This window comes from Hippichthys cyanospilos, chromosome 10, assembly GCF_059441005.1.
Source record: "Hippichthys cyanospilos isolate Australia breed blue-spotted pipefish chromosome 10, RoL_Hcya_1.0, whole genome shotgun sequence".
NCBI lineage: Eukaryota > Metazoa > Chordata > Actinopteri > Syngnathiformes > Syngnathidae > Hippichthys > Hippichthys cyanospilos.
Window position 1 is genome coordinate 18,765,594 of NC_142378.1, and position 13,728 is coordinate 18,779,321.

General features: G+C 39.5%; 1 protein-coding gene across 4 annotated transcripts in view; it reads right to left on the reverse strand.

The window, feature by feature from the left end:
* Positions 1–13,728, reverse strand: part of creb3l3a (cAMP responsive element binding protein 3-like 3a) — a 37,859-nt gene that overhangs the window by 3,172 nt on the left and 20,959 nt on the right. For 2 of the 4 annotated variants that reach the window (XM_088426242.1, XM_088426240.1), the window contains 8 exons: positions 13,064–13,183; positions 12,706–12,949; positions 11,373–11,506; positions 4,463–4,573; positions 4,283–4,389; positions 1,672–1,740; positions 1,401–1,485; positions 88–181 (listed from right to left, as the gene is read on the reverse strand). In XM_088426242.1, coding sequence (XP_088282368.1) covers positions 88–181; positions 1,401–1,485; positions 1,672–1,740; positions 4,283–4,389; positions 4,463–4,573; positions 11,373–11,506; positions 12,706–12,949; positions 13,064–13,171 — 952 coding nt within the window. In that variant the 5' untranslated portion in view covers positions 13,172–13,183. Of the gene's footprint in view, positions 1–87; positions 182–1,400; positions 1,486–1,671; positions 1,741–4,282; positions 4,390–4,462; positions 4,574–11,372; positions 11,507–12,705; positions 12,950–13,063; positions 13,187–13,728 lie in introns of all 4 variants that reach the window. The other 2 variants (XM_088426241.1, XM_088426238.1) reach the window with 1 other exon arrangement.

The following is a 13,728-nucleotide window of genomic DNA, read 5'->3' on the forward strand; positions in this document are numbered from 1 at the left end:
GGTTTTGGGGCTGTCACTCACAGGGGAGTTGCCATGTTTGTCAGGTGGTTGCACGCTGGGAGCTATTTAGCACTCAAGGTTACTCACTTCTTACAGGGCTGAAGTCTCCTTGGCTGACTTTGGTGTCAGCGTAGGGCTTGAGGCTCGGGAAGAGGATTAGGGAGAAGGACAGCAAAAGCACCTAAATTGGGGAGGATAAAGAAGTCAAAAGCAGAGCAGAAAGGGGGTGGAGAGCTAAAAATCACTGCTTGCATATATTACACAGAATGCGTTCAGAGTTGTCTAGAACTAAATCCCAATTACTGTTGGCGAGAAAGAAGCCTCATTTTTTCACAGTGGTGAAAAGGTCTTATTGCAGGTCTCAAACTGCAGTCCATGAGAGCCGCAGTGCTGCATTTTTTCAAGTTTTCTCTCTCAAACACACATGATTCAAATGCTTTTCGAGATCATGCAGAGCTTGCTGATGAGCTAATCATTTGACTCAGCTGTGTTTGAAAGAGAAGAATCGGAAACATGCTGGATTGCTGCCATCGAGGATTGGAGTTAGAGAACTATGCGGTAGATAAGACTTTTCAGGTATTTCTACATTTTTCCGCCTCAACTTTTTACTGATTCCTGCTTTTAAAAACTCCTATTTTTTATTCTCATTGTCAAAACCAGCTTGTTACCTATTTGACAGTTGATGAGCTGACCTTAAAAAGGTTATCATTTTCATATAATTTTAGACTTATTTTTAGCACTGAGGAGAATTGGTCAAGTAGCACGTCATCCTTTTAATTGTGTGAAAACGCTATGATAATTGAAAAGGGATGAATATTTGATTGAACCCAGTCACTAAATACTAGATGGACAAGAGTTATTGGCATATTTGACTTCTTTGGTAATTGATTTACTCTACTGAAGGGCCTCAGCCTTTCCTCCAAACCAATTTTAGCTCCTTCCAGTTATTTGCTCCATCCATCCATCCATCCATCCATTAATCCATCCATCCATCCATCCATCCATCCATCCATCCATCCATCCATCCATCCATCCATAAGCAATCAATAGCAACCACCGTGGCAACACAACTGAGCTTTTTGGTCTAGTTTGTTTATCTTTCTATGCTTCCCTGGTTGGCAGGATAATGTATTCAGTGACTGTGTTCTGACACACATTCATATTCATTAAAGCTCAATTTCCAGATATTCCTCCCTCCTCATAGCCTTGGGCGGCACACACTGGGCTACGGGTGCTGATCAAAGACCGAACATGGCATCCATTAAAAAATGTAGCTTTTATTCTTCAGGGTTCTGCTTTTTTTTTCATTGTTCTTTTGGATGTATTGTCCCGATTTGGCGCATTCATATTGTGTTATTGTTTTTTTCTTAAATGCTGTGTCTTGGTACATGAATTCATACCAGCACGCACGTCCCTGTCTGGGCTGGCTTGTTAGATGTATTCATGACCAGAGCTTGGAGCCGACGCAATTGTTCCATTAGTGAACTGTGGAGAGAAATTCATAAAAAAATAATCAGAAAAAAAGACAGGCCTGAAATATAAGGTTGTATGAGGGCTGGAGGACAAAGAAATATGTAGGAGCAGTTGTGAAGAGGGTGACTCCCTTAGGATTCCAGCGCGAGTGCTCGCGCACACGTGAAATAAAAGGAGTCCCATTTTAAAATCTCTTACATGTTACATTTCTCAAGCTGAGACACTTTCCGTTGCAGCTCCTGGTTATGTGCGCTGCATGCAGCCATTCTGAAAACATACAGAGATATCGCAGCAGTTTAAGCTTGGAACAACGCTGTGTTCAAAACTGGAAGGCGGGTTGTGCAAGCCCACTTCCAAAATGGCATTTAAGCAAAGTTCATTCAATTTTGACATTATTGGGCCAAAATGAAACTGAACAATGGCACAGCATTGGAAAATATTGCAGGGGATCACCCACAGCTCCGCTTTCAATCCTATTATCTCCACCCCCATCTGCCACTGGTTCAGGTACTTTTGACAAACCGTCCACAAGTGGACTCATCTTGATTGCAGATAAGATAGCATTCAGAGATGACGGGTGTAAGTTGGGTTCACGATGTTACACAATTTTGAAAACAAAGGAGTTCATTCTGGACTCAAGGAAAGATGCTATTGAACCACTACCACTCTAAGTATAATATCACTGTACAAAAGGGAGAGACGCATTGAATAGATTGACTTGAACCTCTTCAGAAAAGACCATCACACAAGATATTCAAGCTTCAGTCAATGAACAAAATAAGTCTTGAGCTTTGGCATCGCCTAATTGTATTGTATATGTGGTTCGAATAAAAATGCTCATGAAAATTAAATTAAAAATTAAACCTAAATAAGTAATTTCAATGAAAATTGATTAAGCACACAACATCAGTTTTATGTGCTCCCAATAGTCTTGAACACAGAAGTCTGATGAAAATTGCTTGTTGACACGTGTTGTTGACTAAAAATGACAACGTTGCTCACGTAAGAAGTCATGGCTGACCTTGCAACCATCACGTGATCAAATTTGGAAAACATGTGATCTATGATTCTTCACTAGCTAATTCATATTCCACAAGCACAGCTGTCAGAATGCCATTTCTGGATTAATGGGGTTTTGTCGAACATATTATTGCAAAGAAAATATCCATTCGTCCATCAAGTCGTTTTTCTAAAGCCACCTATCCTCAAAAGGGTCACAGGCATGCTGGTGCCTATCTCAGCTGACTATGGGCAGTAGGCAGGGGACACCCTCAACTAGTCGCCAGCATATTGCCGGATACGAACAATCATTCATGCACCCAATCACACCTAAGGACAATTTAGTATGTCTACAAAATACATATTTACATTGATTTCCTCTTTAAATACAACTGAACTGCACAAAGGAATAATTTTTAAAGTCACTCAACAACAATGAGGAGTTTGAACTATGCAAGTGATGTTGATCACGTGATTGAAAATTGAGCCTAGTTGAATGATTTTTCAGTTGATCGGAATCGAGGGGAAAACATTTAAAGGATTTGTACAGTATCATAGCATGTTAAATTTTTGATAGTCAGCAGTGCTTCTCACTTTTTGCTTCTCACTATTTTGCCAAGCCCCCCCAGGATAGAGAAAACCTTTTGCACCCCCCCCCCCCCCCCAATCGAAGCGCTGACCATAAATAAGATTATGATCCATCAAAATTGTATAACTATACCTAAACCTGTATCCTTTTAACATTAACAAAAGAAAAAAGCAATATAAATGAACTTTCAACAACTGTTCAATAATTTCTACAGAAACAGAAAAAGCTAACCAAGTGCATCAAAGTGCCTCAAATTTAAAAAAGTGACCTCAAATCACAATACTGTACTGTATTTCTCTGAGTGCAAGTCGACCTTGCTCATAAGTCCCCCCCCGCCCCCAATGACATATCCAATGACATTCTGGGGGGGTGGGGCAAGTGTAAAAGTGCAAAGCGCAATGCAATGTGCACCCACATTGACACAAATGCTGAAACAGATGTTGTAATAAATGTTCTTTACCTAAGTGATTGTTGTGAGATCAGAGCGTGTGAAAGGTTGTCTTTCGCTTGCCCCCCCCCCCCCCCCCCCACGTGTCAAGCGCACGTCAAAAGGCGGAAGGAAACAAGTCAAGCCGTCTTTTCCTTTTCAACATGTGTCAAAGTCTGCTGAAAAAATTTGAACCCCCCCAAGATGCTATCGACTTGTACTGTGAAATACTGTCCTGCTCTAAGAGCTATATAATAGGTTTCATGTTGCCATACTTTTGCTGAAAGAAAGACATTTTGGATATACTTTTTTTTAACTCTCCTTTTCATTTTCCGTGTCATCTAATTGGAACTCGGTATCTGCAGAACGTCAAAATCAGGTGACTCGGATTCTGATGGCAAAAATGTGACAGGGAGATCCCTAGTTTGAAGCTCTAATCCAGTCTTTTGCATACCACTCAAGAAAGCTCTTGTACCATGAAACTTTGAGAATGAATAATTGTAAACAATTATATCAATAAATGGGGAGGATTTATTGCGTGACTTTCACTATTTGCTGCAAAGCTCAGTCGCTATTCTCCACAAATTGTTTGGGTTTACTCTCTATGCAAGGTAACTCACAGAGGTGACCTACAGAGGTCACGCTATTAAAAATCAAAACATTGCAAAATCATGAGAATCAATAAAAAAACACAATGGGATTTTAGTGATGTCGCTGTTCAAATCCTCACAGCAAGGTAAAATGTGACGTGTAATTGGAAACGTTACTCGCTTTCCAGGGCTTGGAAACATTACCTGCTTTCCAGTCCATCAATGTACTCCTTCTTCTTCTTGCGGCTCTCCTGGGCCGACTGCTTATTGCGAATCTTTCTGCGTATTTTCTTCAGGATCCTTTCTTCGTACTGATCGGCAAAGGGAGAAAATTGAAACGAGGGGGGTTGTGAGTGCTCAAATTGTTTAGCTGCAATAACGAACCTTGGTGAGTGGCAGTTGGCTGGGCAGAGTCACGCCCTCCTTGGCGAGGAGCTTCTTCTCATCTTCATTGAGAATCAGTTCTTGAATGGACTGTTGGAATGGCTGTGGGGGCTGGAAGTGAGACGGGAATACAAATGTGTGATTCAGCAGCGCTGCCGCTTGATTACACGTTCTTGCTGCCGTCACCCTATTACAGCTTCCCACCAGCCTCCGTGTAGCCTCGCAAGGAGTAGTTAAATTAGCGGGCCACTTGCCGCCATTGCTCTCATTCCGCCGCTAACCCTCTAGAAATTAGAGTGTGACGAGCCAAGCGGCATTCTGCCACTCGCCTTAATCAACTGGGCTGCAAAGCTTGAATACTTGAAATTTCCTGACGATTCTCATGTTTGAGTAATTAAGGTAAAAAGGATTGAAATACAGCATTAGGAATGGTCGATGGCCTGCATTGACTGACGACACTTTTGTTTGTGATTTCAAATCTAGTGTCGGGGGGCTCGTATTGAGACCAAACGATATTAATCAGTCCATGAGCCGAGGCTAAAAATAGCGTCGCTGGCACTCCAAAACTATCCATGTGTTCTTGTAGAAAAGTCTTGCTGCGGTCGGCGCCGACATAATGGTGCAAGCAATTACTATGTTGATCCGACATGAAAGAATAATGCAAAACAGCCACTCAAGAAAGACTGGAGGAATTGAAAAAGTTATAAAGGTTAGATCAAAAGAAAATACTCAACTTTTGGCTGTCAGGTGAAAAAACAAGACTCACTTTTAGCCTTTGCCTCACTCAGTCTGAATATTGAAGACTTGTTCCGCTACCAAAACATGACGTTAAGCTGTGTTTAAAACAGACAAAACTAGAAAGTCACTCATTTTGTAATCTTAGATGCCTGTTATGATTTGTTTTGCACACTACACCCTCAGCATATAAATATGCCTTACCATGTGACCCAGCCAATATTTGCATAAAACGGTTACTAAGAAGCTACTTAATGACATTTTCTGCACGCTCATTGTTTTTGGAATATCAATCAGAATGCCTCTAAAATGTCTCAACAAATGTAGAAATGCCCTTAGTAAAGTTTCAATTAGCATTTGCATTGATCATTGCCTGTGTGAATACTAAAAAATTACCAAAGGCAACGCAAACAACAAATAGTCATAATTATTAATTAATGTTACTTTCTACCAAATACAGTACTCCCATATGTCTTTTTTTTTTGTGTAGGCTAACATTGCTTTCACAATTTTGAGGGGTCCTCCATAAGCATGGGAAGGATGAGATTATTGTGATATTTATCGTTCTCCGACTTCACTTTTGAACTAATTGAACAAATTTACTTAGCGAAATCCAATGTAGATTTAGGTGCTACCGGTTTATTATAAACGTAGTTACTGGAGCTGTGTCAAGACCCAAATCCCACAAGACAAGATGTCTCACGAGAGTGAATCCATGAGAGTGAGATGACATTTTTTCCAGTAAAAAAAAAAAACCCTTGATGGATTTTTCACTCATCATACATGTTCCATTTTGAGAAGCTGTCCAGTGATGTTCAAAAAAAGAAGTAACTGAACACATTCCTGTCATAGGCACATTTTTAGTAACACGTCTGTTTTTATCAAGAGATTTCTGATTTCTGTCAGGATATATTTGGGATAACACAGGTTTGTTATTATTTTATCGCTCAGATCCGAGGATGGCATTGCTTCTTATTGATGTTTTTTCGAATACCCCAAAAAGAATAACAAAAAAATCTATTTCTTTATTGTATTTCTAGAATTTCATCAATGCGATTAACCATGACGTTTAACTTTGTGGTTGGAAAAATTAAAATTAAATGAAGAAATTAAATTGCCAATGTGCCAAGCGTAATTAATATGCATACATTTAACTTTGGAAAGTGGAAAAATACCATTATCTATATCCTTTAACATTGTCATGTAAGTTAAACTTAACCATCGTACAGCAGAGTAGTCAAGTGGCACATTGTTCTATCCAGGATGCGTGTGCTGCAGGGAAAATAAATATCATTATTGTAGCCTACTTAGTCATTGTGATAATATGCTAATAGAGATAATGTAGACACATGCGGCATATTTTGCCTTCATTGCAAGGCTTATAGGTTCACTTTTTTAAGGCTCCAGACAGATTCATTTATTTATTTGGTTCAATATGTCTCTTTCAACTATTTGGGATGCCGACCCATGTGCTAGATGCAGCGCTAAACACTGGCAACAACATCAATAAAATGTAACAGTAGTTTATTTGATTTCTCAATTTTTTTTAGCACCTCGAATTGGCGATTGAATGTGATTTCAGAACAACACCGTGTTGATTATAGCTAGAGTCGAGATTTGTTGCTCACTCTATGGGAGCAAAGGTTTGTAAAGAGGACAAATGTGATGAAGCTTCTGGTAGGAACTTTACAACAAGAGCATACTAATGTTGTCCACAGATTATTTGTTGTGCTACAGTTTATTTTGAAGCGTTGACCGGCCATCGCATGACATTTGGCTGTTTTACTCCCATGCAATTGAATGACAAGGAGTACACTCACTGTCAACAAAACAATCAGATAAGGCAAACAAACTTTTCAATCAGAATTTAAGAATAAAGTTGATGTATGGAGAGTACCGGAACAATTTGAAGAATGGGGGGGAAAAAAATATCTCCTGATTACATTAAAAGACTCTAATGCCATAACGAATTAAAAGTAAAGAGACTAAAATTATGATTCTATTAAATATTAAGCTTTTTTTAACATTAAATTGCAACCAAAAAACCTTAACATTTATTATTTTGTTGATTTAACAGTTTCTGGATTTACGTGATAAAAATTGCACTTGCTCCTTGTCCATTTATATAGTGACGTCGCATGAAGTGTGCAAGGGCAGATGGGTTCAGCGAGGCAATATTTTCAAAATTGATTATTTATTTAGTCTCACAAAATTCAAAGAAACAATTTCAAAAACAGGTGGTCAAAAGGCAGTACTGTAATAGAAATCAGGTTGGTTCTCGGAGTCCAAAACTACTTTTCTCACAAAGTACAAATAAATGCAGGAAAAATAGATGATCAGAATGCAAAAACTTGAAATAAAGTCTGTTCACTGGATTCAAAAACTGTCTCACAAAGTTCAAATTGAAGTAGTTCAAAACGGTCAAAGTCCAAAAAAATTCTGTTCTCACGTCTCTCTAGTTTTGGCTTCAGTGGCGCTCTCTTTTCTGTCTCAAGTGTCTCTTCTTGAGCTGCCTGTTTTTTCCCCAATCAGCCAGGCCTGGTTTTATCTGATGGCTTAAGGCCTTAAGCGGCTTGCACCTGTTGAGGCTGTGATGCATGCTGGGCAATGGAGTCCTCGGCATGTCGGCCATTTTTCGATGTGGCGTTTGCTTATTGAAGGGGAAGTAGTGGCCCTCCACTACACGTCCCCTCGTAATGCCACAATATATATATATATATATATATATATATATATATATATATATATATATATATATATATATATATATATATATATATATATATAATATAAATATAAATATACATATATTTTTTTAATTGCAAAAAGTACATTTATAATTGAAATGCAGAAGTTATGTTTTTAATGGAGAAATTTACATGGTGATTAAGTTCTTTTAATTTTTTGTTCCCTTGAAAATGAAAACTCACATTTCAATGGCGCACTGGATTATAAGGCATACAAGCTCATAAAAACCCCCGAAAGCTTTAAGGTGTGCCTTCTAGAGCAGAAAATATGACAGAATAGTCATGAACTTTCTCCCATTATTTGTGAGAAGACTGTTTGTGTTATTGTGTTTTGGTCAGTCTCAGCAGAGACTTCAAACATGAGCAAAACACAAGGCAGATAACAGACATGACTCTTGGGGTGTGCTTTTCCTAGGTGTGAACGTGAGGTTGCGAGGGACTCCCTGTCCCTCTATTGCCTTTGGTGAGGTGACATCTGGTGGACCCTGGAGCCAAGGGTTGCACAGGCAACAAAAGGGGACACGTAAGAGGTAAATTGAACGGAAACGTGTAGGGAATCTAGGCAACTCTTGGGGCGCGTGATTCTTTTGGGAAAGAGCTTGACATCAGTTGTATTATGGAAGAATACAAATTTTTTCTTAACAACATGACTGAGTCAAGTAAGTTTTTACATTAGCATTTCCATTAGCAATCTACTTAGCCTGGTGGTGTCTCTGAAGCACCATTGGGACGGACCCTCTTCACAGAGAAAAATATACTACATTGCCCTGTTTTCATCCATCCTTGTGACCAAACCTTTCGGGGTTTGTGCTACAAAGAGCCAGGCCTATTGTGTCACTGTACATTTTGTGATACAACTTGCATGAAGATGCTTCAATTAACATCATGACAGCACAAGTGTTAAAGCGACACCTTGTTATTTTGAGGTACATGCATTGCGGTGACCATACTTAGCAGGCCTATGACCATTTTATTCAGACAGACATACAGAGAGACAGAGAGAGAGAGTGAAAGAGAGAGACAGAGAGAAAGAGAGAGAGAAGGCATCATTGGTTTCAGTGCACAGTAGCATTAAATCTAAAAAACTCGGGCAATTACTCTATATGTAAACACCGAAGGGCCTCATAGTCATTGTTTGACCAGCACAAAGCTGAAAAGTGACTCCTTGCCAACAATTAAGTCCCGCTGTGATACAGGCACACCATTTTTACCAAAAATGGTAAAATGGGTAGTCTTGATGGAGCAATGCTTTATCATTTCTTCATGCAAATACAAACACACTCTTATCAGTCAAGTAGAAAGCAAGCAAGGGCAACACATCATCAATGACAACATGTAGATGTGTTGGCACGCACAGACTCATGGCTTTTCTGGCAGAGATCATCCGAGCGTCCACGAACACAACAAGGGAGCCATAACTGCTGCTCAGTACAGATTCCATAGCAAATATCCAACACTTTCCAGACGCCAAGGTAAATTCTTGTTGTTTCTCAACAAGATACGCTTTTGCTGGCGTTGATTGTGCACCGATTCTTTTATGTGTGGTGAGTGACTTCAAATGCAAAGAATAACTGGTCATCCAAACTCCCAAACCAATTGTCGTGCCTGTGTTGTGATGCTTTCCAATGTTTTCTGTGTAGAGGGTAACTCTACTCTTCCTCCTCCTCGTTCTTCTACTTCTTACCCCCTTTTTTATTTACCATTGGCATAACCCCCCCCCCCAAAAAAAAAAACAAAAAAAAAAAACAACAACATCCAAAACATGATTTGAATTATGTTTGCAAAGTTTTATCTCTTTGGCTTTCTGTAGCCAAAAGATGGTGATGAAACATGCCAGTTGCCTCTCCGAGGCGCGCGCCCAATGTAATATAATTAGTGATTACCAGAGGTGGGCAACTTACATTTATTTGCTGGTCCGACATTCGTCAGAGCCCGGCCCCCTTTCCATCATTGTCTGTCAGTCATTTTATTCAAGTCAGATGAAATTGTAATCGTTGGTATGTTAGTCTGCCGGTGTGTTTTTGCACAACCTTGCGCCACCACTAGAGGGCGACATTTGACTTTTTTTTCTGGTCCGTCATTCATTAGGCGGTAGTCCACCTGAGTGCACTCACATTAATTCTTTTTTCTGTTTTAAGACTTACACTTAAAATTAACACCTTGTGTGGTTCTACAGTTACACTGCAATCGAAACTCAATGTCTACAAGTGTAACATAAAAACAAAGCCAGCTTCGGGGTTTAACCCAAGGGTATAAGACACCATCATGTTTATTATCCCACATCTGAGGAAATGCAGGGAACAAGAATGCAATTAGCAATCATGTCCACTGGATGGCATTATCATGTTTTACATGACAATTAAATGGTGAATGTCAGTTCTCATTTTTAAATGCCTGCCCTACAACTATAAAAGACTGTTTCATTAACGTTTTGTCTAAATTTCATCTGTCACATGCACTACAAGTAAAACAAAGTACTACGTCTTTAATTAAAGAACTAAAAAAAATTATATCTTGCATTTCCTGGCCAAGAGCCAATCACAGAATGAACGCAAATTTGTTCTGCATTCATTGATTACTTAAAAGAGTGCCCGGTCGCTATGTATGTAATGTCAACAGCGGCCAGAAGTGGCGCCAAAAAAAACAAGATCAAGCACAAATGTATGAACTGTTAAACTAAATCATTTCCAAAACATTATTTCGGGTGCAGCCCACACGAACTGGTACCAGTTGATCCACGGAATGGTGGTTGGGGACCGGTGGTTGGGGACCGCCAGTTGGGGACAGCCGATGCATTAAAGCAACCCAGTTTATTCAATCAACTGAACATATTTCTTCACTGCTTGGCTGTACTGGAAAGTGTCACTGTCACATTTACTACAGGCTAATTGCAGTATGTACTATGAAGATGCAGCAATATAGCAGATAAAAAATCCATCTCAATTCAATTATGTCTCAGTAATCAAAAATGGACATGGTGGACTGACAAACATGTGACCGAAATCTGACGTAATGTCTATTCTGGCGATTACAATAAGGGGTTAAAATTGCAATTCTGACATTTATAATACACAATGTTTATTTATTTTTTTTCTTTTTTGAGCATTCCCGTCATTCGTCTGTCCGTCGGCAAAACGGGTGTTCATTGGGGATGGCCTGACGGACAGTCCGTCTGTGCTGACAAAGTGCCCAACTCTGGTGATTACTGCGATTACCTACGTTTATATAAAAGGCATACAATAGGCACCAACTTTGATGGTGAGCTGATGAGTTTACACATATTCTTAACACGAGCTATGCAATCAAGATTTCTAAGTGCACTGGAATCGTAATCCATTGAAGAACAAAGAAAAAACGTGAATCTCTGTTCGAAAGGCTCATTATCACCAGTGTTTGTTCCATCGGCCACCCCAGGTTGTCTCACTTACCGGCTCAGTTGTGCCACTCAGCAGCAGATCTTTCACGGTCAGAGCCGTGCTGGCACACGAAGGCGATTGGTTTATGTCCGAAGAATATTGTGGATATCTTATCTTGTCTGCAGGAAGCTCAGCCACCCAGATGTCTTCACATACACACACACACACATATATATAAAAATAAATAAATAAATATAAATATATATATATATATATATATAGATATATATATATATATATATATAAATATATATATATATATATATATATATATATATATATATATATATATATATATATATATATATATATATATATATATATATATATATATATATATATATATATATATATATATGAGAGAGACACAATGAATATGTGTGTGTTTTTTGAAGGTGTAGCTCAACATTATGTGTTGGGATTTCAGAGGAAGAAAAACATGTCCTTTGCCTCAAGTGACTGATTTGACTTTTCCATTTGCTTGTAGAGCCTTCCGTGGGGATTTATCTGACTTAATCCAGTCTTAATACCTGAGGCGTGGTGGCCATCGGGTATGTATTTTTCGAAATGTTCTGAGCCCCCAATCAGTGGCCAGTGTTGAAAATTACCGGCCTCAATTTTACTTCTAGTACATCGCTGTGTTATACCATCATCATCACTTTGCAATTATTGAAACACCCAGTAGTATGAAAAAAAACAAAACAGATAATGACAGTGCACTATGCGGTAAACATGTGGAACAAGTCTCGTGGTAGTATTTGGGGGGGGGCGGTCATTTAAAAAAAATAAACAACATAAAATACATCAGTCTCATTAAGCATCAGTTATGGAAAACATAGATAGCGGTTACGGTAACAGAGATAGAAGTAACAGCAACCATCTCCGCACGATGCCTCACCCTGAGGCTAAAAGGAACTACTACTACTACTCATCAGGCATGCTGATTATTAAATGTATCGAAGCGAAACAAATTAGAGTCAAAGCGTATGTCTTTTTTTCTCATTGTTGAAACACAGGGGTTGGGCACTTCGTGAGCAATGATGAACTGTCCATCAGCCCGTCGACGACGGATGCCTTTTTTGGCAATGGACCGACGAATGACGGAAATTTTTGTTCATTAAAAAATGTTATGAAAAAAATCTTTGTGGTGGTAAGATTCACTTTAGGGGTACTTACGCACCCCCCAAAATGGGCTTGAAACACCCATAGCTACAGACCGTTTATTAATGAGTATAGAAAAATGCTAATCCAACTGTTGCTGTGAGGCTAATATGATAAACTGATTTGGTAAAAGAAACAGTTGCATTAGAAACATGAACAACTGGTGACTGAATGAGCGACTTACTGGGTTTGATGGACACTTGGGCCTCCAAGGCTGCTTTGGCCGGTGACCTCAGACCCAAACAATGTAGATCGTCTGGGGGACTTTCAGGTGGCTGTGGGCTATCCATCTGGTCCGAGGGCGGGTCTTCGCTGATCCCGCTGTCACTCGGCGAGGGAGACCAAAGCGGCGAGTCCGACATTGATTCGCCACCACTCAGGAGAGCGTTGAGGAAGTCGGCATCCGCCTGTTCAGCCAGCTGGAGCATCTGCCGAGGTGAGAGGTGTCAATACTTTTCTTGTCTTTTACGCCGGACATGCTGAAATAATGGTGCATCTACAAAAATAAGTGCTCTTTGCAGATGATTGATGGGCTTACGCACAGTTGGTTCTTGCACAGGCCAGTGCTGCTGCTGATGGCTATCTTGTCCTGCTTCCTCATGCCGGAGGATTCCTTCATTTTGATCAAACAGCCAATCGAGCAGCTCCATGCCATTGTATGCCTGCTGTCATCGTGACATTTATTAGCTTGTCTCTTTCATGCTTTTTAAAGCCACACAAAGACGCTACAAAAGGTCAACAACGCGGTCCCATCTGCTGCTTTACAACTCAAACACGATCCTTCCTCAACAAAATGTGAGGTACAATTTGTTCCCTGTTTGTTCACATCAGCTTGATGCACGAAATACACTTTAGTTGTGTCACTGTGGCCCAAAGGAATGAAATCATCATGGGCTGCACATGTCCACAGGACAGAAAGATGTTATGTGCTGACAATTTTGTGATGCAGGAGTGCCGTTGCAATCTGAGAGTAACCAATGGTGTCACAATATCACAAGATTCCAAACAAAAGATGCATATATAGAATAAAAAATCAAATATTGTTGTTTTATTTGACAGTCATAAATATAGTCCTTGAACAATGTTTTTAATTGGGGTATTTAATTCGAGTAGCACACTAAATGCTACAATATTTCATCAACCATACCAAGACAGTAAGACACAATATCCAATTCTTTTTCTGTGAAAATCATGTTTAGTTTCGATT